Consider the following 22174-nt stretch of genomic DNA (forward strand, 5'->3'; position numbering starts at 1 on the left):
GGAGGAGGAGTGGAGGAGGGAAGGAGGAGGAGGAGAGGAGGAGGGAGGAGGAGAGCAGGAGGGAGGAGGGGAGGAGGGAAGAAGGAGGAGGAGAGGAGGAGGGAATAGGGGAGGAGGGAGGAGGGAAGGAGGAGGAGGAGGGAGGAGGGAATAGGGGAGGAGGGAGGAGGGAAGGAGGAGGAGGAGGAGGGAGGAGGGAATAGGGGAGGAGGGGAGGAGGGAAGGAGGAGGAGGAGGAGGAGGAGGAGGAGGAGGGAAAGAGGAGGAGGGAGGAGGAGAGCAGGAGGGAGGAGGGGAGGAGGGAAGAAGGAGGAGGAGAGGAGGAGGGAGGAGGGGAGGAGGGAAGGAGGAGAGGAGGAGGGAGGAGGGAGGAAGTGATCTTCAGTCACACAGGTGGGGTTTGCGTCCTGCCTCTCTCATGTAACCTGGGGCAAATTTGTTTGTTTTTCTTTTTAACTTTCAAATCTACAAAAAAGTTGAGAAAACAGTATTTTCGATGACTCACATAGCCCTTACATAGATTGAACAATTATTAACATCTTAGGGCAAGTTTCTTTTTTGTGAGCCTGTCTCATTTTTCTTATTTGTAATATTGGAAAATTAAAACTACCTTTCTCCTAAGGTTTTGGTGAAGATTAAAAGAGGTGACTTGTGTAAAACATTTAACTTAGAACGCCTACTGTGCGTACAATGAATTATGGTGATTTTATTATTATTAATTTGCTCAACATACACTTGGGGGCATCTACACGGGGTGAAACTTTTGAGGCGTCAGAGATCTGATGATATATCTTGTAGTTTGGGAATCTATGGTGATATGGATAAGTAAATTAAAAATTACAATATAAGACAGTACTCTTCAACTTCGAAAAATGTTCAAACATGTAAGTGAGAAAGAAATCTCAGAATCTCATTGTTGGCTTAGCTCTTTAAAAAAAGCTTTATTTTCTTAAAAAAAACTTTTAATTTTAGGTGTACAGAAAAGTTGTTATTATACTACAGAGAGTTCCCATATACACCTCACACAGCTCCCCCTATTCTTATGACATATTTATCAAAACTAAGACATTAACAATGGTCCAATACTATTAACTAAACTACACATTTTATTCAGATTTTACCAATTTTTCCACTAATGTCCTCTTTCTGTTCCAGGATCCAATCCAGGACAACACGTTACATTTAGGACTCAATTCTTTTTAATGTTTTCCTTGAAGATGTACAAATATAAACCTAGCTATAAGTTTACTATGCTTTTAGCTCTTGTATTCCTATACACCCAAAAAAATTTATACATTATTTTCAAGCAAAACTTTAAAACTTCAAACCAATATAATGCAAATTAATTTGACATGATGATTGATATTGTTTCGATGAAAACCAGTTGCCGCTTTGCTAAATAAACACATAGCACTGCTATGGCATGAGTTCTTTCGTATTTTCTATCCCACCTGATAACGTTGGTTTAATTCTTCCTATCACTGTCCTCTATCTGATCAATTGCAAAACCTTCTTTCACACAGCACGCCATGACATCATTGGGCTTTCACTTGGCTCCAACTTGTCTCTATCATATTACTTTGTACCATCCCCCCTCCTTCTAATCACGGAGCCCAGACAATAAAAGTAATGGCGCGTGGCACCAGTGAACTGTAAACTTAAATGCAAACTTGGCCCTGATACTGAGTGGTAGTACCTTTCAGAAGATGGCCGACCAGATATCAGAGATGCTTATGTCAATTGTTGAAAAGATTATAGTTGAAATAAAAAAAAAAAAGCTAAAGGTTCTTTGAGAATACAACTGTAAGCCCCAGTTTAAGAAACACTCCAGTGAGATTATACACAATGTATGATGAGAACTTAGCCTATTTAAGGCCTCCTGGAGATGGAGAAGGATAAACGGAGTCGACGAGGTACACTGAGGGAGGAAGTTGAAAGTAGCAAGAAGAGCAGGTGCAAAGGCATGAGGGTCTGTATTTTTCAAGCTGTAAGTAATTCACCTGGAGAGTCTCGCGAGTGAGGGGTAGGGGTAGGAGAGGAGCGGGGGCTGGGGGGGGGGACGGGGGGTGCCGCATCAGGTACCGTGTCTGCGAAAGGTCAGAAGGGGCCAGCCAAGGTGCTCAGGTGTGTTCTTTCAGGCTTTGGGGGAACTAACCATTTTTGAGTTGCAGTGTGACATGATCAGATTGCCCACTAGAGAGATTACTATCTCCTGTGGAAGACAGATTGGAGGCAGAACACCAGAATAAAAGGGTTGCAATGGTGGGAGAGGATGAGGGTTTGAACTCCTATGGCACTGGGGACAGAGAGAATGAATCTGACATCTGAAAGGTAGAATCCAAAAGATTTGGAGATGGATTCGCCGTGGAGATGAAGAACTGGGGGAGGAATCTTGAACTTACTTGAGGATTTCTGGAATGGCAACTAATAACAGAACATTTAAGGTTATTTGGAATCTACAACTTAACTATTTTTTTCTTAAACAGTTTTTATTTATTTTTTTTAAGAAAGACTTATTTATTTATTTTGTGAGGAAGATCAGCCCTGAGCTAACATCCATGCTAATCCTCCTCTTTTTGCTGAGGAAGACCTGCTCTGAGCTAACATCTATTGCCAATCCTCTTCCTTTTTTTTCCCCAAAGCCCCAGTAGATAGTTGTATGTCATAGCTGCACATCCGTCTAGTTGCTGTATGTGGGACGCAGCCTCAGCATGGCTGGACAAGCAGTGCGTCGGTGCACGCCTGGGATCAAACCCGGGCCACCAGTAGCGGAGCACGCGCACTTAACCGCTAAGCCACGGGGCCAGCCCCTCTTAAACAGTTTTTAATGTTTTGGTTCCCAGGAGTAAATAATAATAACTAATACATAGTGCTTACTATGTCAGGTACTGTTCTAAGTACTTCATTTTATTGAATCTAAAAGCCAATTCACTTTAAGATGCACCATTACTCATGTATCATTAGGGGAAAAAATATTGTCAATGAAATATTCATGACAAGCAAGACACATCCTGATTTCAGGGATGTTAAAAATAGATGTCCTGGAATCAATGATTTATGGCATATACTCATTTATCTTTCCAACAGCGCTCTGAGGTAGGTACTGTTATTATCATCATTTTACAAATGAGGAAACAGAGGCAGAGAGATTAGATGAGATTAACGTGCTCGATCCAGGCTCTATCCAGGTAGTCAGTGGTAGAGCCAGGATTTGGATCCAGGCAGTCTGGCTCTAGTCTGTGCTCTTAGCTCCGAGCATTGGCATCTAAGAAAGCACTACATTCAAGTTCATTACAGCCAAGGGACTGATCCTTGGGTTAGAGACGATACTAGAAACACCCGAGAAACTGCACCCTGATCTGTAGTTCTGTCCTCAGTAGGAAGCAACCCGAGTGGAGTATATCAAACTCTCAGGCCGGTGCCTGTGGGGAGGCAGCTGTCTTGCCACTGAGGACCAAGAACACCTTGTTTTATCTCAGAGAAAACACTGTGTTCCCTCATGTGTGGTTCCTGACTCTAAGGTATGACATCTCTTGTTGGAAAGACAAGATGTATAAATGGACGTATTTGAAACAATGATCATCTGGCACAAAGCCACACTGCTTTTAGTATCTCCAAAGGCCAAAATGTGTGAAACAAAGAATTAGGACTTTGGGTCAGGATGAGGAGTGATCAATTAATTGATTCATTTTTACCAAGAAATATTCACAGAGAGTGTGCTATATGCCAGGCACTGGGTCAGGCCCAGGGAACCCAGAGATGAACTAAGGCCCAGTCCTGTCATCAAGTCTGGATGGAGGGGGTAGTCAGACAAGTACATCACAACTCTCGAAGATAATTGCCATAGATTTACTTCAAAATCATTTCAAATAATTCAAGGATGAGGGAGTGGTGGGGGTATAGGTGAAACATGCTGGGTCATGCGTGAGTTGGTGAAGCTGGGTGATGCATACGTGAGTTCAATACACTAATATGCTTTTAAATATGTTAAAAATTTCCTATAGCAATAAAAATGAGGGAGCAAGAAAACAGAGTGAAGAACATGTTCAAAAGGAGCCCGTTCCAAGTTTAATAAAGGAAGAAACTTTATGGGCTCTTTAAAAATGACATTTTAATTAGACTTGAGAGGTTGTGGTGACTTAAGGAAACCAAAGGGCCTGAAGGAAACTTCCAAGCATAAGCATCTAGTGTAGCATTACATCCAAGTTCATTATTATTGTGCTTGTAGGATGTTTTAAATCACTGCGTATTTTGATAATAAAAATCTACCAAAAAAGATATACTTGCCATATAGCTATTTATACAGTACACTGAAAGCATAGGAGAAAGAGCAAAATATTCATCTGGATATAAGGAGAAGCGGAGGGCATCCCAGAATCCAGATGAGCCCAGGCAAAGATTCAGAACCAGAATAATGAAACCGATGCTAATCAAACAGAAGGCAAATCTGGGAGTCAGTGGGAAATACGATTGAATAAAGCAAAGTGAAATGGTCTAGGGCCCTTAATATCAGTAGGTGTAGGATACATCTATATATCTTATCTCTAACACTTACATAGCACTTAAGTGACAGATATTGTTGCAAGTGTTTTAATGTCAATGGCTTTTACAGTACATTCTTGAAAATAAAACTAATATTTTTGGGGTCTGTAAAATTATTTAAGATTTCTTGAAAATCATCCTGCATATTTTGGAAAATAAGCGTTTTCTATTTATCTGACTTGCTTAAAAGGCTTCCTTTTTTTTAATCACTATGAAGCCCATGATCTTTCTACCATGGCACACTGCCTCCCCGAGGATGGCAGTCCTGGATATTTCCTCAAAGAAAGTCTCAGGCAGAAGGTAGAAACCGGACTGGGAGTTCAAGGACAGTTATAATAGAAACAAAATTGCTAAACCCAGAAGTCCTTACCCCGACCATGAGCCTGTTGCTCAAAATGACCCACCTGTTACATGTAAGGGAAGTTAATACTATGCTCCAATTTCAAAAGGACCCGTTTGATCGCACAGTTAATCTACACTTTCCCCCGAAGTTTTCATCTACGCCAAGAATTCTCAAGTCCTCAGATCCAGGCAACAGTAAAGGCGGTTTTCTAGGTCACCGGACGATCAAGAGAGAAAGTTTGTGAACTTTCCGGAAACGACGTGTACGTGAGGGGCTGTGTCTGTAGATACTGTCACACAACCTCTCAAAAGACATCAGGTTCAAATCCACTTCTTCCCTGATCTCCACCCCTTCTTTTACTATTTTCTTTTTCTTTTTCGGTATGCTTTTTCTTTTATTTCCCTTCTTAGTGGATGAATGTCAAAGAAATCCAGACGAAAATAACATCTTTTAACACACTAATTTAAAACAGCATTTATTTCTAATGTAATGTTGCAGAAACCCTGGAGCAGAGAAAAGAACACACTTCCACTCTGAATTCTCTCACTGGCCGCCTTCTGTAGCCGGGTTCCCTCGACTGCGCCCACAGGGCTCCGGCCAGCCCAGCCAGCACCGCCCGCCTCACCCGTGACCGCGACCCTACGGGCTTCCTGCCACTCGGGAAGCTGAGAGCAGGGAGAGCGACTCCCGGCTCTCCCGGTATCGGGGTCGCCGCAAGACCCCGCCACCTCCCCGGAGCCTCAGTCCTCCTCCTCAGAGCCGCTCCCCTCCCCTAACGCCGCCACTAGTCCTCTTCCGGGAACGCGCGCTTTCCCGGCGCCCGGAAGTGCGTCATCAGCCAGCGCAGCGCCGCACGCCGCGGAGGCGCGCCGGGGAGGCCCGGAGGTTCTGAGGGTACCGTGCGCCGCGCGGAGAGGGGAGCGGACTGGAGCAGGGATAGTCGCTTCTCGGCGCCGCCATGCAGGTCTCTAGCCTCAACGAGGTGAAGATTTACAGTCTCAGCTGCGGCAAGTCTCTTCCCGAGGTGAGTCACTGCGGGGTCCGCCTCCGCGCGAGCAGCTGCCCCTCTCCCCGGTCCTCTCCCTGTCCTCTGTTTTAGCGGGGCCCTGGCCGGCCCCTGACTCGGGAAGGCCCAGAGGCGAGTGACGGCCAGGGGGAGCTGGTCGGCACCGGGAGACGAGGACACTACTGTCGCCGCGCCAGAGCGGGGCCGAGGGGTGATCAGGGTTGATGAGCTTTGCTTGAACTTTTGTAAAGTTCTCTAGAACAGAGGTCGCGTCCCTTTTGGGTTTCTGTGGATGTTCACAGCCGCTGCCGCACGGAGGATGAAAACAGGGACGGATTGGTTGACAGACATTTCTTCCCAATTTTAATGCACGTTCATCAGCTGTTTGTTGAGTTCCTTTATATACCAAGTTCTAGAAATACAGCAGTGAGCAAGAGAAATGCAGACTTTGGGCCTGCAGAATTTATGGTGTAGAGGGCACTGTTGTTGAACCTTGCTGAACTTAACTTGATTTCATTGAGTCTTAGGACGTCAAAGTTGGAAGGGGCTTGGAAAATCAGTGATTCTCTTCCAATCTTCTCATGTTTAAAATATGCAGCAGATCCAGTGAGGGGAAGGGTGATTTATTCAGGGTCACATTCCTAGGCTCTAAAGCTTGGATTTTATTTCTGTTAAGTGATGGTCAAGCCTCTGTCCAAGCACTTCCAGCGAGAGGAAACTTTTTGCAGAAGCTCGTTTCCATTTTGAGACTACTTGTTAGATAGTGGTTTTAAAACATGCCACTTTATAGCAGGCTGCTGTTGGCCTGAGTCTTGCTCTTGGAAATCAGAATAAATATAGCTCTTCCGTGTGTCCGCCCCTGAAAAATTTGGAACCAGTGATTAGATTCTCCCATTCTTCTCAGAATTAAAGTTAAATAACTCCTCGTCCTCCAACTGTTCTTCACACAACATGATCATCTCGTTCATTCATTCTTCGCATTTGTTGAGAAGTGACTGCATGCAGGCAGCCCTCTGTTAGGTGTTGGGATTCACGGTGAACGTGTCAGATAAGGTTCCCTATTGAGGAAAAGGATAATAATTAAGTAAATAAGACAACTTCAGATACTGGTAAGTGCTGTGAGTGATGAGGGACTAGAATAGAGCTGTTGGGGATGAAGTGTTCAGAAAAAATGTTTTGAATAAATCCTTCAGGGAAGGCCTCTCTACAAGAGGTGACATTTGAGCAGAAACTTGGATGATGAAAAGGGGCCAGTCATGTGGAGACATGGGGGAAGGAAGAGTTTTCAGTGCTGAGAGAACAGAAAGTGTGAATGCTCCCCAGTGGGAGTGCACTTGGCGTGTTGGAGAAACAGAAGAGGCCCAGCTGTGGCTTTGGTATGCTGAGTGAGGGGAGAGAGTAGGGGCAGATAAGGCTGGAGAGGTGGGCCTTGTAGGCTAAGGTAGAAAGTTGGGCTTTTATTCTTAGTGCTGTTGGAAGCCATTGTTGGATTTTATTTTATTATTATTATTTCTTTTGTGTGAGGAAGATCGGCCCTGAGCTACCATCTGCCAATCCTCCTGTTTTTTTTTTTTGTTTGTTTTGTTTTTTTGCTGAGGAAGACTGGCCCTGGACTAACATCCATGCCCATCTTCCTCTACTTTATATGGGACGCCGCCACAGCGTGGCTTGCCAAGCAGTGCATCGGTGCGCACCCGGGATCCGAACCGGTGAACCCCCGGCTGCCACAGCAGAGCGTGCGCACTTAACCACTTGTGCCACTGGGCCGGCCCCCATTGTTGAATTTTAAATTGGCTGCTGAATGGCAAATTACTGTAGCTGGGGAGAATATGAGTGGGGATGAGTTAGGTAGTCCAACTGAGAGACTTTGGTGGCTTGGGGTAGGATGGTAGCAAAGGAGATGCTAGGACACGGTGGGATTCAGGAGGTATTTTGGAGGTAGGCTAATGAGATTTGGTAATGGATTGGATAGTGGCGGGGAGAAGTTGAGGTGAAGGAAAGGAAGGAGTCAGGAGAGAACTCTTGGGTTTTGCATCTGAACAGCTGGGTACGTGGTGTTGCTGTTAACTGAAATGGAGGAGAGTTGAGCACAGTGTCCTCGGGGAGGGGAAAGGTAGTGAGCTAAAAGGGTCAAAAGTTTTATTTTTGATACTTAAAGTTTGAAGTTCCAAAAAGTATCAAGTGGAAATGTTGAGTAAACAGTTGGGTGTATACTAGTATGGTGAGCTCTCTGAATCTTCTTCTTCTTTTTTTTTTTTTTTTTAAGATTTTATTTATTTATTTATTTTCCCCCCAAAGCCCCAGTAGATAGTTGTATGTCATAGCTGTGCATCCTTCTAGTTGCTGTATGTGGGACGTGGCCTCAGCATGGCCAGAGAAGCGGTGCGTCGGTGCGCGCCCGGGATCTGAACCCCGGGCTGCCAGCAGCGGAGCGCGCGCACTTAACCGCTAAGCCACGGGGCCAGCCCTCTGAATCTTCTTTTAAAGTAATTCTAACTTATCAACAATTGCCTGTTTTGCTTTACCTACTTCAAATGTAAGATCAAGTAGGGTCTTGTTTTCTTTTCAACAACAGTGAAGCACCTGTCCAGTGAGAGAATTAGGTCATCAGCATGTCCAGAGCTCTTTTTCTAGGTTTTTGATCGAACTATTTGGCATTGGTAAAGTGTCATTCTTTATTGGCTATGATTTTAATCAATACAGAGAGGATGACTGAAGTTAGTAACAACTTGCGGTTCTTTGGTGAACTTCTTTTAGCTTTAGGCTTATTTGTTCCTGCCCCGTGCTGGCTCTCTGTCTTGTGTGCCCTCCTGTAGTGCTTTTGGTTCATACAGAAACTCCTGAATGAACTTTCCTTCCTTCTCATCATCACTGTGTTACAGAATTTCTGGCCCTTTAAGGTCCCAGGCTCCCATTTAGAAGGAAATCTAAGTCCCCTTCCCTTTGCCCCAAGCTCTTTTGCTCATGATGTATGAGACTAGTTATTGAACGAACTGCCCCTTTCTTGAGCATACCTTCCTGAGAAGAGGAGATTGAGTCATCTATTAAAGGAGAAGCCCTGGTAATATGTCTTTATTCTGCTTGTAATAGGTTAATGTAAAAGAATATGTTGAGTGCCCAGAAACATAGTTTGTCATCTTTAATTGAAACATTATTACCTAAAATAAAATCAGAGCAGTTGAATCACAAAGAGTAGCATAAACCTATAAATCAGTGCACTAAATTCAAAGGCAGGAGGAGAGCTCTGGCTCAGACTCAGGCCTTTCACAGAATGACACCTCTTGCAATGTAGACACTGCCTCAGGCATCAGACTTAGGGTCTTGAGTGGTGAGTCTGCATGACCAGAGAATCCTAAAGATTATAATGTCATGGGTCTAACCAGCTGTACATTGGGTTTGTGCTTTTAGAAATGACATCTGTCAATTTTTCTCTCGCTTTTCTTTCGTTTCTTTAGGGTTGGGTTTCTTAACCTCATCATTGTTGACATTTTGGGTTGGACGGTTCTTTGTTGTATGGGCTGTCCTGTGCATTGTAGGATGTTTGGCAGCATCTCTGACCTCAACCCACTAGATGCCAGGAGCACACCCCTCAGTTGTGACAACCAAATATGTCTTTGGGACTTGCCAAATGCGTTGCGGTGGGGGAGGTGGGGCAAAATTGTCCCTGGTTGAGAACCAGTGCTTGAGGGTAATCGTAATTGATTAGTGCTTCATTGTTGGCACCTGTTCATGCAGTGGACTTATGCTGCTTGCAAAATTGAGGTGCATTAATTACAGAACAAAATCTGGTATCAGTGAATGTGACTTTTAAAAGTAGCCTTTCTTTATTATCAAGTGGCAGCTATTTGGTCAGGTATTTATCTAGTTTTATTCTTTGTAAAAAATATATTTAAGAAAGTTTCTATTTTAATGTTTTGCTTTTTAAAATTTCACTTAAGTTGTTCCATATATTAGTTATAACCCATAATATTTGAGGCTTACTGCTTTCCCTTAGATTGATTAGATGAATTAGTTTTCTCTTGTGTAAAACAAGAGTAGTACTTCTAAAAATTTATTGTCTATTATATGTAAATATATACAAGAAAAAATCCAGAGTATATGTTAACAGTAGGATTAGGATTACAGAATGTTTTCACTATGTTGTATATTCCTGTAAGGTTTCAATTTTTTAATATGAGCATGTATTATGTTTGTAAGCAGAAAAACAATTCAAGTAAATATGTTTTAAAATAAAGTCTCTTCATTTTCTTTAAGTGGCTTTCTGACAGGAAGAAGAGAGCACTACAGAAGAAAAATGTTGGTGAGTATAATTTTTTCCCCAGTTTAGCTACATTCATGATCCGTGTTATAATGCTCTTACTCATTTATTATCATATTTAAGTGTAGGTTTGCAAAAATGCAGTGGCAAATAAACTTTTTGCCCTTTTCCTTCTTAGGAAACCTTTTCTTGTGGTTGATAGATTCCTGGTGAGTGGGGGGTTTGATCTTACCTCCATGCTAATAAGTTAGGCTGTTACTGTTTTGTGGATAATAGCAGAAGACGTAAGGCTCCTGGGTCAGAGACAAGGACTCTGTTACTAACGCAGCCCAGCAAATAGCATTCGCATCAGCATATATCTGTCACTTCCTCTTGCGGTTAAGTCCCACGGGGGCACTCAGCTTGGCCCAGATGGATGCTCTGCCTGCAGGGGGTTTGTGTTGCAGCTGAGGAGCAGGGAGCTTGGGAAGTCCGCTGCTTTTATAGCAATCAGTAAGCCAGCCTGTCTTTGTCTAGAGGAGACATGTTACCTTACCCGTCAAGGTTCCCAGCTGCATAAATAACGCTGAGAAATGGCTCAGATTCAGGAGTGGCCAGGGCCTTGCGGTCTTGCAGTACCCGGCAAGATGTGTAGGCATGCAAGAGGCCCAGGAAGGACTGTCTCTCCTAACGGTTCCATAATTGCTTTGTTCTCCAATGTATCGAAGTCTTTTTCCATTTGTTAAATCCACTTGTCAGTTTTTGAGATATAGAGACAATGAACATTTTCTTTCTGAACAAAGTAATTTTATATACAGGACATATGAACTGAATAATGAAAGATCCTTGCAGAAGATTTCAATTCTTTAGGTTATGGCAGCAGGGAAGATAGATATGTAAGGTCAGTTTTTAACTTAAATCATTTTGGACAAATTTGCATTAAATTTTCTCCATTACAACTTGTCATATATGAAAGATGATTTATCTTCCCATATATATTTTTTAAGTTATTATCTAAAAATCAAAGACCTAAGATATTGAAGGGGTTTCTGGATGTGAGATAAATACCCCAAGGCAAGTATCTTGGAAAAGTAGGCTTTATCTGGTATTAAAGTTAGAAAATTAAAACTTTAAATCAAAGGAAAACAAAAATTGCTGCTGATTCTGATTTCTTTTGATTCTCTCGTTCCACTGTAATGTTCTAGTGTGTAAGAAAACAGATTCAGATTATTTAGAGGAAAAAATTGTTCATTGACTGTTTCTGCTGACCCATCTCAAAACAATCATGTGTTTTCCAAATTGAGTGAGTGGGCCACTCCTGCTCACTTGGTTTGAATCTTATATTTGAGTTTAATAAACAAGGCCGTAATGTGCTGTGGAGTCGTAAACAGTTCTGGCAATGGGCATATTGTTATGATGGTACTAGCAAGAATCCACACTTTCTTATAGGAGGGAACCAGTTTTTGTGAGAGTCCAGGTCAGTGTTTTGATCTAGAGATGGCTCTAAGTCTTCTTCTAGCCAGGATCCTCTTGGCTGCAGATCAGTGGTGCCCACAGCGGCAAAAAGTCAGCTTGATAGCAGTTTCTTAACATTTTAAAGGTTTAAAACTTAACATTTTAAAGGTTTAAACTTGTTATTATTTAGGAGGAGAAAATGATAAGATTTTTGTCTTGGCCATGATTGAGTAACAGTAGGGGCTTAACGTTTATTCTGTTCACCCATTATCCAGGTCTTAAAACTGGGTGTTTGATGCACTATTATGGACATTTTTTTTTAAATTAATGATGATACTCTTTCCTTTTTAAAAAGTAAAAATAAAAAATAAAAAGCTTAGAAAAATAACGTATGAGCTAAGAAAAACCCTTGCTCTGTAGTGGGTGAGGCTGTACTGGTGTGCTTTCCCAAGGCTTGGAAGCACTGGGATGTGGTTGATCTGTTCGTAGTGACTGCTCTGAGTACTCTGTCTTCCTGTGATATAGAATAAGCACGTGCTAGTTAACCCAGTTATTTATTTTCTCTCTTTGTAGATGTCCGTAGGAGAATTGAACTTATTCAGGATTTTGAAATGCCTACTGTTTGTACCACTATTAAGGTGTCAAAAGATGGACAGTATATTTTAGCAACAGGTAAGCATCTTTTTGATTATGATTTGTATACATGTCATAGCAGGAAATGCTATGGTGAGAAAAGTCACGTTTTTTTAAATTACTCTAATATTTTATTATGAAAAATTTCAAATATACAGAAATATTGAAAAAATTTTACAATGAACATCCATTTACCCACCACCTGGGTTCTGCAGTAGTTTTCTCTATTTGCTTTATCACATATTTATCTATCCATCTTTCTGTCAATCCATCAATCCCTCCTGGTTTTTGATGCATTTCTGAGCAAGTTGCACATATCAGTATACTTCACTCCTAAATACCACAGCATGTACATCATTAACTAGAGTTCAATATTTATTTATAGCTTTTTTTCTTAGGTAAATTTACATACAGTGAAATGCACAAATCTTATTATACCGTTTGGTGAGTTTTGACAAATGCATACACTTGTGTAGCACAAACCCCTATCAAGATACAGAACTTTCCTGTCACCCAGAAACTTCCCTCATTCCCCTGACAGTCAGTCCCTGCTCCCACCCAAGCCTAGGCAACCACTGCTGTGATTTATTTCTTCACCAAAAACAAGTTTAGCCTGTTTTAGAACTTCATATAAATGCAGTCATACACTTTATATATTCTTTTCGTGTAAGACTTATTTCACATAGGACTTCGTGTTTGCGATTCATACGTGTTGTCAGATGTGACAGTAGTTTGTTCTTTTTTTAATTACCAAATAGTATTTCCTTGTAGGAATATACCACAGTTTATCCATTCTCCATTTGATGGACACCTGAGCTCTTTTCATTTTTTGGTTGTGATTGATAAAGCACTATGAACAGTCTTGTACAAGTCTGTTTTGAGGACTTTGCTGGGTCCTAGGGTAGGTGGATGTTTAGTGTGATAAAAAACTGCCAGGGGCCGGCCCGGTGGCGAAAGTGGTTAAGTGCGTGTGCTCTGCTGCGTTAGCCCGGGGTTTGCCGGTTCGGATTCCAGGTGCACACTGACGCACCGTTTGTCAAGCCATGCTGTGGCAGCATCCCATGTAAAGTGGAGGACGGTGGGCACGGATGTTAGCCCAGGGCCAGTCTTCCTCAGCAAAAAAAAAAAAAAAAAAAAAAAAAAGGAGGATTGGCAGATGTTAGTACAGGGCTGATCTTCCTCACAAAAAAACAAAAAAAAAAACCTGCCAGACTTTTTTGCAAAGTGATGAGATCATTTTACACTCCCACCAAGGATGAGTGAGAGTTCCAGGAAAGGTCACTTTTAACGTAATGATTTTCTGTATCATGTACTAATATTTTTTAGGTCACTAAGATATTCATCAGTATCAAAAAGCCGTGAAATATAGGGAACTTCCTATTTATTAGTGTATTATAATTTAGAACAGCATTACTCAACCTGTTTTAGTTGTGATTTTGGTACATGTATCCTGTGTATTGTGCACATACATTTTTTTACTGGCTTAACATTACCCATCTCTATCCCTTTTCCAACCACTTTCTTATTTGACAGAACTTTTATACATCTGCATGCCAGTCTCTTTTGTTCTGTGTTAATGGTTGTCTCAGTACTAACACTATCTATATTTCGTAGCCTCTAGTGTTTTGTTTTGTTTTTTTTTTGTGAGGAAGATCAGCCCTGAGCTAACATCTGCCAATCCTCCTCTTTTTGCTGAGACAGACTGGCTCTGAGCTAACATCCGTGCTCATCTTCCTCCACTTTATATGGGACGCTGCCACAGCATGGCTTGACAAGGGGTGCATCAGTGTGTGCCCGGGAACCGAACCCGGGCCGCCAGCAGCGGAGCTTGCACACTTAACCGCTACGCCACAGGGCCGGCCCCTCTTAGCCTCTAGTTTTATGTTCAGAATATATATATATATATGTAGTAAATGTTTATAATAAAACATTTTATAACATTTTATAAACATTTTACAATATAATGTTTATAATTATAATTTATAATGTAAATATGTTTGTATTGCATATTGTTTACATGTGTAAATTATTACCTATTATATAATATATATAACATATATATTATATATAACATATAATATATTTTCATGTATATTATATATAATATATATTATATTACAATATAATATATTATATATTATATATAATATATATTATATTACAATATAATATATTATATATTATATATAATATATATTATATTACAATATAATATAATATATATTATATAGTGTGTGTGTGTAGATATACACTATACTATATACTATTTTTACATGGGATCTTGGGCTTTGATCTATGCCAGTAAACACAGGACTACCTCATTCCTTTCTTTTTAAAAAATCTTTATTGGTTTTAAAAATCAGTCTTTCTCTTTTCCTGATTGCCAACATGATAAACTTATAAAAAATGGAAACATTACAGAAATACATAAGATAACGTGTAAAAGGCCCTAATATTGCACTTCACAGAGACAGTCACTGTGCTATTCCTCCAACTTTTTTCTGTACAAAGTGCTGACGTTATCACTGTTGGGTTTTATAAAAATGAGAGCATACTGTGTGCACCATTGTGCAGCGCTCACCCTGGATCTCGGTACTCACTCTCTTTCACTTGTAATACATTTTGGTAGCTTTCCATGTCATCCTCTTTCCATTTCTGTGTCATCCTCTTTATGAGCTATATAATGATTTACTATCATTTATTTAACCATTTCCCTATCAGTGGACATTTTATTTGCTTTCAGTTTTTGGTCATTTGTAAACAACGCTGCAATGAACATTCTTCATGTCTTTGGTACACTTGTGGGTGTGTTTCTGTAGAATAAATTTGTGTAAGTTGAAATACAGATTCAAGGTGTATAAACATCACATATGTTACAGGTATTGCCAGATTGTCCTCCAAAGAAGTTGTAACAATTTATGGTAATCCCCAAAGTATGAGTGTACTTTTTTTTAACATCCTCACTAACACAGATATTAACCACCTTTTCATCTTTGCCATTCTGATGGACAAGAAGTATTTCATTGTTTTAATCTACTTTGTTAGATAATTAGCAAAGTTTATTAGTTATTTGTGTTTCATTTTCTATGACTTGCTTGTTTATATCCTTTGCTCATTTCCCCTTGGGATGTTGGGAGGGCTGCTTTTAAATTATTTTTCTTTGATGTGGTTATGATGAATCCTACTTACCTCTGAACAAAAAGTGTACTCAACAGATTGTGGGATAATGAAAAGTATGTACTTTAGGTTTTACATCACATTAATTCTTTTTTAGGAACATATAAACCTCGGGTTCGATGTTATGACACCTATCAGTTGTCCCTGAAGTTTGAAAGGTGTCTCGATTCAGAAGGTAAGTAAGAGGTTAAATTGGAATTCATGAAAATAGCTTTTTATGCAGGTGTGCCTTGGAGATATTGCAGGTTCAGTTCCTGAGCACCACAGTGAAGTGAATCACATAAATTTTTTGGTTTCCTAGTGCATGTAAAAGTTATGTTTACACTATACTGTGGTCTGTTAAGTGTGCAGTAGCATTATGTCTAAAAAAACAATGTACATACCTTAATTTAAAGAAACTTTAGTGGGGGCCAGCCTGGTGGTGTAGCGGTTAAGTCTGCACATTCCTCTTTGGCGGCCTGTGGTTCGCCAGTTCGGATCCTGGCCGCAGACCTACTCACAGCTCTTCAAGCCATGCTGAGGCGGCGTCCCACACAGAGAGCTACAACTCTACAACTATGATATACAACTATGTACTGGGCTTTGGGGAGAAACAAAGAAAAAGAGGAAGATTGGCAGCAGATATTAGCCCAGGGCCAGTCTTCCTCAAAAATAAAACAAAAAAAAACTTTATTGCTAAACAATGCTAACCATCATCTGAGCCTTCAGCGAGTCCTAATCTTTTTGCTGGTGGATGGTCTTGCCTTGATGTTGATGGCTGCTGGCTGATCAGGATTGTGGTTACTGAAGGTTAGAGTGGCTGTGGCAATTTCTTAAAAGAAGACAGCAGTGAAGTTTGCTGTATCCATGACTCTTCTTTTGACGATTTCTCCGTAGCATCTGATGCTGTTTAATAACGTTTTACCAACAGTAGAACTTCTTTCAAAATTGGAGTCAGTCCTCTCAAACCCTGCCGCTGCTTTATCAACTAAGTTTATGTGGTATTCTAAGTATCTTGTTGTCATTTCAATAATCTGCACAGCATCTTCACCAGGAGTAGATTCTATCTTAAGAAACCACTTTCTTTGCTCATCCATAAGAAGCAACTCCTCATCCATTAAAATTTTATCATGAGATTGCGGCAATCCAGTCACATCTTTAGCTTTCACTTCTAATTCTAGTTCTCTTCTATTTCTATGACACCTGCAGTTACTTCCTCCACTGAAGTCTTGAACCCCTCAAAGTCATCCATGAGGGTTGGAACAACTTCTTCCGAACTCCTGTTAGTGTGGCTATTTTGATCTCTTCGCATGAATCATGAATGTTCTTAATGGTATCTAGAATGGTGAATTCTTTCCAGAAGGTTTTGAGTTTATTTTGCTCAGAACCATCCAGAGGAATCACCATATATGGCAGCTTTGGCCTTACGAAATGTATTTCTTTTTTTTTTTTTTATTGTGAGAAAGGTTGGACCTGAGCTAACATCTGATGCTGATCCTCTTCTTTTTTTTTGCCGAGGAAGATTGGCCCTGAGCTAACATCTGTGCCCATCTTCCTCTACTTTATATGGGACGCCGCCACAGCATGGCATGACAAGCAGTGCGTTGGTGCGCTCCCGGGATCCGAACTTGCGAACCCCAGGCCAGCGAAGCAGAGTGTGCACACTTAACTGCTTGCGCCACCGGGCCGGCCCCCGAAATGTATTTCTTAAGTAATAAGACTTGAAAGTTGAAATTAGTCCTTGACCCATGGGCTGCACAATGGATGTTGTGTTAGCAGGCATGAAAACGACATTAATCTCGTTGTACATCTCCATCAGAGCTCTTGGGTGACCAGGTGCATTGTCAATAAGCAGTAATATTTTGAAAGAAATCTTTTTTTCTGAGCTGTGGGTCTCAACCTTGGGCTTAAATATTCAGTAAACCGTGTGCTGTCGTCTAGGCTTTGTTGTTCCATTTATAGAGCACAGGCAGAGTAGATTTAGCGTAATTCTTTAGATTTAGCATAATTCTTAAGGGCTGTAGGATTTTTGAAATGGTAAATGAGCATTGGCTTCAACTTAAAGTCACCAGCTGCATTAGCCCCTAACAAGAGAGTCAGGCTGTCCTTTGAAGCCAGGCATTAACTTCTCCTTTCTAGCTATGCAAGTCCTAGGTGGCACCTTCTTCCAATATAAGGCTGTTTAATCTACATTGAGAATCTCTTATTTAGTGTAGCCACCTTTATTAATTATCTTAGCTGGATCTTCTGGATAATTTGCTGCAGCTTCTAGATCAGCACTTGGTGCTTCACCTTGCACTTTTATGTTATGGAGATGGCTTCTTTCCTTAAACCTCACAAACCGACCTCTGCTAGCTTCAGACTTTTCTTCTGCAGCTTCCTCACCTCTCTCAGCCTTCATAGAATTGAAAAGTTAGGGCCTTGCTCTGGGTTAGGCTTTGGCTTAAGGGAGTATTGTGTCTTGTTTGATCTTCTATCCTGACCACTAAAACTTTCTCCATATCAGCAATAAGGCTGTTTTGCTTTCTTGTCATTCATTTGTTCAGTGAAGTAGCACTTTTAATTTCTTTCAAGAACTTTTCTGTTGCAGTTACAAATTGGCTAACTGACGCAAGAGGACTTCGGCCTGTCTTAGCTTTTGACATGCCTTCCTTACTAACCTTAATCGTTTCTAACTTTTGGTTTAAAGTGAGAGATGTGCAACTCTTCCTTTCACTTGAACACTTAGAAGCCATTGTAGGTTTATTCATTGGCCTAATTTCAATGTTGCTGTGTCTCGGGGAATAGGGAGGCCCGAGGAGAGGGACAGAGACAAAGGAATGGCTGATTGGTGGAGCAGTCAGAACATTCACAACATTTATTAGTTAAGTTCACTGTCTTATAGAGGTGTGATTTTGGTTCCCCAAAACAATTACAATAGTAACATCAGAGATCACTGATCACAGATCACCATAACAAATATAATAATAATGAAAAAGTTTGAAATATTATGAGATTACCAAAATGTGACACAGACATAAAGTGAGCAAATCCTGTTGGAAAAATGGCCCCAATAGACTTGCTTGATGCAGGCAATATCTGTGAAGCGCAATAAAGCGGAATGCAGTGAAATGACATATGCCTGTGTTTGGCTGTTTTTCTGCCTTTTTTTTTTTTTTGTGAGGAAGATTGACCCCTGAGCTAACATCCATTGCCAGTCTTCCTCTTTGCTGAGGAAGATTAGCCCTGAGCTAACATCTGTGCCCATTTTCTTCCATTTTGTATGTGGGATGCCGCCACAGCATGGCTTGATGAGCGGTGCATAGGTCCACACCCTGGATCTGAACATGAACCCCGGGCTGCTGAAGCAAAGTGTGCGAACTTGACCACTACGCCACCAGGCTGGCCCCCTACTTTTCTGCTTTTTAAAATGGGAATGGGTTGTGTATTAGTTTTCTTTGCTCTGTGACAAATTACCATAAACGTGGCTACTTAAAACATCCTTTTTTTTTTTTTTTTTGTGAGGAAGATCAGCCCTGAGCTAACATCCGCCAATCCTCCTCTTTTTGCTGAGGAAGACTGGCCCTGGGCTAACATCCATGCCCATCTTCCTCTACTTTATATGGGACGCCGCCACAGCATGGCTTGACAAGCGGTGTGTTGATGCGCGCCTGGGATCTGAACTGGCGAACCCCGGGCTGCCGCAGCGGAGCACGCACACTTAACTGCTTGCGCCACCGGGCTGGCCCCTAAAACATCCTTTTATTATCTCACAGCTGTATAGATGAAGTCCGCCCAGGCTCTGCTGTGTTCTGTGCTCAGGGCTGGACTCAAGGTGTCGGCCACGTGGGACTCTAATTCAGAGGCTTTGGGCAAGATTTGTTTTTAAACTTTCAGCTTGTTGGCAGAATGCAGTTTGTTGCAGTTATAGTACTGGGGTCTCCGTTTCGTGCTGGTCATCAGCCTGGTGCCACTCAGCTTCTAGAGGCTTTCTGCGTTCCTTGTTGTCACCTTGTCCGCTCCACCTTCAAACCAGCAACAGCTCACCAGATGCTTCTTGTGCCTCGAATCTGTCTGACTTCCTGCTCTGCCACCAGCTGGAGAAAACTCTGCTTTTAAAGAGCTCATGAGATGATAAAGCTCCCCTTTGCCATATAATGTGACGTTATCAAGGGAGTGGTGTCTCATCACAGTCACAGCTTCCACCCACACTCTCCAGAGGAGGGGACTAGACAAGGGGGAAGGTCACTGGCGTTATTCTTAGAATTCTGCTTAGCTAGCACAGAGAGCAGGCTGAAATGGGAAAGTTCAGGTATTTTTATCAAATGGCCTTGTGTTTGAGATTGAGGGAAAAGAAGTTAATGGGATATGTATTCTTCTAACTGTTTCACCCTTCTCTTTTTAAAAACAATGCAAACTCCATGTGCCGCTAATGAAAATTGTTTTCACTTCTTTATTTTTGTTTAGCAGGTATACTATATAATGAGTAAAAAGTCACTGTTATCTTTTTTTAAAGCAGTAATTTTTTAATGTTTTTCAGTGTCTATTATTTTATTATGAATATCTCAGAAAAACTGGCAAAATTTAGAAGTCGTTATGTTTGATAAATTTATCTATTTTTAATTTGCTTCAGTTCTGCAGAAAATCTAGTTGATCTGTATTGAGAAATTATAAAATTTGTAATTTTCCATTTGGTGTTTTGGGGGCAATTTAATATGGCAATTTCGTTCTTGTTTTAAGTAGGGGCAAAAAAGTAAAAAAAAAAAAAAAAGCCAGCATTTGTATATAATTTTTGTGTTGAATTAGAATCTTTGCATCAAGTTTGCATTTTTATTAAAAAGCAGGTTGATAATTTTATTTTTTCCTACTATTTCTTGTTTTTCAGTTGTCACCTTTGAAACTTTGTCTGATGACTATTCAAAGGTATGCTTGATAGCATTGGTTTGTACTGACTATACTTGGGAAATGAATGAGTAGAATTTGGTTTTATAAGTATTTTTATAATGTTCCCGTTGTTAGATTAAAAATGGCTGTGTAGTAAAATAAAACCTGTTATTTTCGATTAATATATTTTTCTAGTTTGTCACATGTATGATACATAGTATCTTTTAAAACAACAGTAATAGAGCTAGCCTTTGGCCAGTCTAGTATCAGAATAAATTTTCCATATCACATATAAAACCTTCTTTATATTTGTAAGAATTGGTAGCAGTCATCATGTTTAGACCACCTTATATTCTAAATGTGTGATTTTCATCACTGCATTTATTTATTTATTTATTTATTTGTGAGGAAGATCAGCCCTGAGCTAACATCCATGCTAATCCTCCTCTTTTTGCTGAGGAAGACCAGCTCTGAGCTAACATCTATTGCTAGTCCTCCTCCTTTTTTTCCCCAAAGCCCCAGTAGATAGTTGTATGTCATAGCTGCACATCCTTCTAGTTGCTGTATGTGGGACACGGCCTCAGCATGGCCGGAGAAGCGGTGCGTCGGTGTGCGCCCGGGATCCGAACCCGGGCCGCCGGTAGCGGAGCGCGTGCACTTAACTGCTAAGCCATGGGGCTGGCCCCATCATTGCATTTAAACTAGTGTTTTCCGGGTTGCTTTCCTTTTCTTATTCATATGTGAAAAATAAAATAGTAGTGAATGTTTAGTTTTCTTAACCCTGCAAATAAATGGTTGTGGCATATTCTGAAACAGTTCAAAACACAGCTAAATATATATCTTTTTTCTTTTCCTTCTTTTTTTGGTGCCATTAGTCCATCTATCAATTCTTGTGGTCCTTTTCAGCAGTTAGAAGATTGTTAGTCAAGTGCCTTATTCAATTTAAAATGAAAAATTTTTAGTGATGTCAGATGTCATCTTGAAGGAAAATTGAATTTTCTGAACTGACACGGCTTTATGTATTGTCTTCAGTTCCAGAAACAATAGAGTACAGTTTTATCTTTTTGCCTTTGGTAGCCATTTATCATGTAATTTGGGACATGTAATTTTGTAATGTATTTTCTCTAGATATTGATAAATTTGCTTTTAAATACCATCTGCAGATTTTTAAGATACCTCTGTAATATATTAAAGTTAAATTTATACAAGGAGTTTATCAAACCCTGTGTAATAATTGTGAGATTATTAAAATGTGTTCTTAGTAAACTGAGAAATTACTCATTGAAGTTACTGAGCAGTGCTCTACATTATAAGGTGTGGGTACCAGATAAATGAGGGACATTTGTCTTAAGTCAGTTAGAAGGTAAGGTTTGTAGAAAAACTATTTAGGATGCAGGGAGGCATTGAGAAACCAATGGAGAGGTTTGATTCTTAATCACAATTCTTAATCATGATGGAGAGTTGTGGTTATGCATGTGTGTTTACAGAGAAAGAGGCAGGTGAGAGAGGTCAGAGTTTTTCTTGCTTTGCTGGTTTTAGTGATGATTATAAAATAAACACTTTACCTAGAAACCTAAGCAAACTAATTTTCTTGTTTCATTTTCAGATTGTCTTTTTACATAATGATAGATACATTGAATTTCATTCACAATCAGGTTTTTACTATAAAACCAGAATACCAAAGTTCGGGAGAGATTTCTCTTACCATTATCCGTCCTGTGACTTGTACTTCGTTGGCGCAAGGTATTGGGTCTAATCACTCTTTGTTGTCTCCTTTCCACCTTCCCAAACAACTTCTGTTCTTAAAACTGGGCAGAGGGATTAAAAGAAGAATAAGACGTGATCTCTGCCTTTCAGTTGCTCAAAGGGTGTAGTTCCAAAGTAACTGGCTCCTTTAGGAATGACGTCCTTGACTTTTGTTAGCATGGTGCTCTCAGTC

At 40.6% G+C, this 22174-nt stretch overlaps 1 protein-coding gene across 1 annotated transcript in view; it reads left to right on the forward strand.

Moving 5' to 3' along the window:
- The first annotated feature begins 5747 nt into the window (after positions 1–5747).
- The window catches only part of NOL10 (nucleolar protein 10), a 106261-nt gene continuing 89834 nt past the window's right edge, over positions 5748–22174 (forward strand). The window contains exons 1-6 of the mRNA XM_004436467.3: positions 5748–5909; positions 10146–10191; positions 12157–12255; positions 15491–15568; positions 20237–20274; positions 21842–21978. Of these exons, the coding sequence (XP_004436524.1) occupies positions 5844–5909; positions 10146–10191; positions 12157–12255; positions 15491–15568; positions 20237–20274; positions 21842–21978 (464 nt within the window). The 5' untranslated portion in view covers positions 5748–5843. The remainder of the gene's footprint in view (positions 5910–10145; positions 10192–12156; positions 12256–15490; positions 15569–20236; positions 20275–21841; positions 21979–22174) is intronic.

This window comes from Ceratotherium simum, chromosome 11 (assembly GCF_057802395.1).
Source record: "Ceratotherium simum simum isolate JZ-2026a chromosome 11, ASM5780239v1, whole genome shotgun sequence".
In the NCBI taxonomy this organism is placed as follows: domain Eukaryota; kingdom Metazoa; phylum Chordata; class Mammalia; order Perissodactyla; family Rhinocerotidae; genus Ceratotherium; species Ceratotherium simum.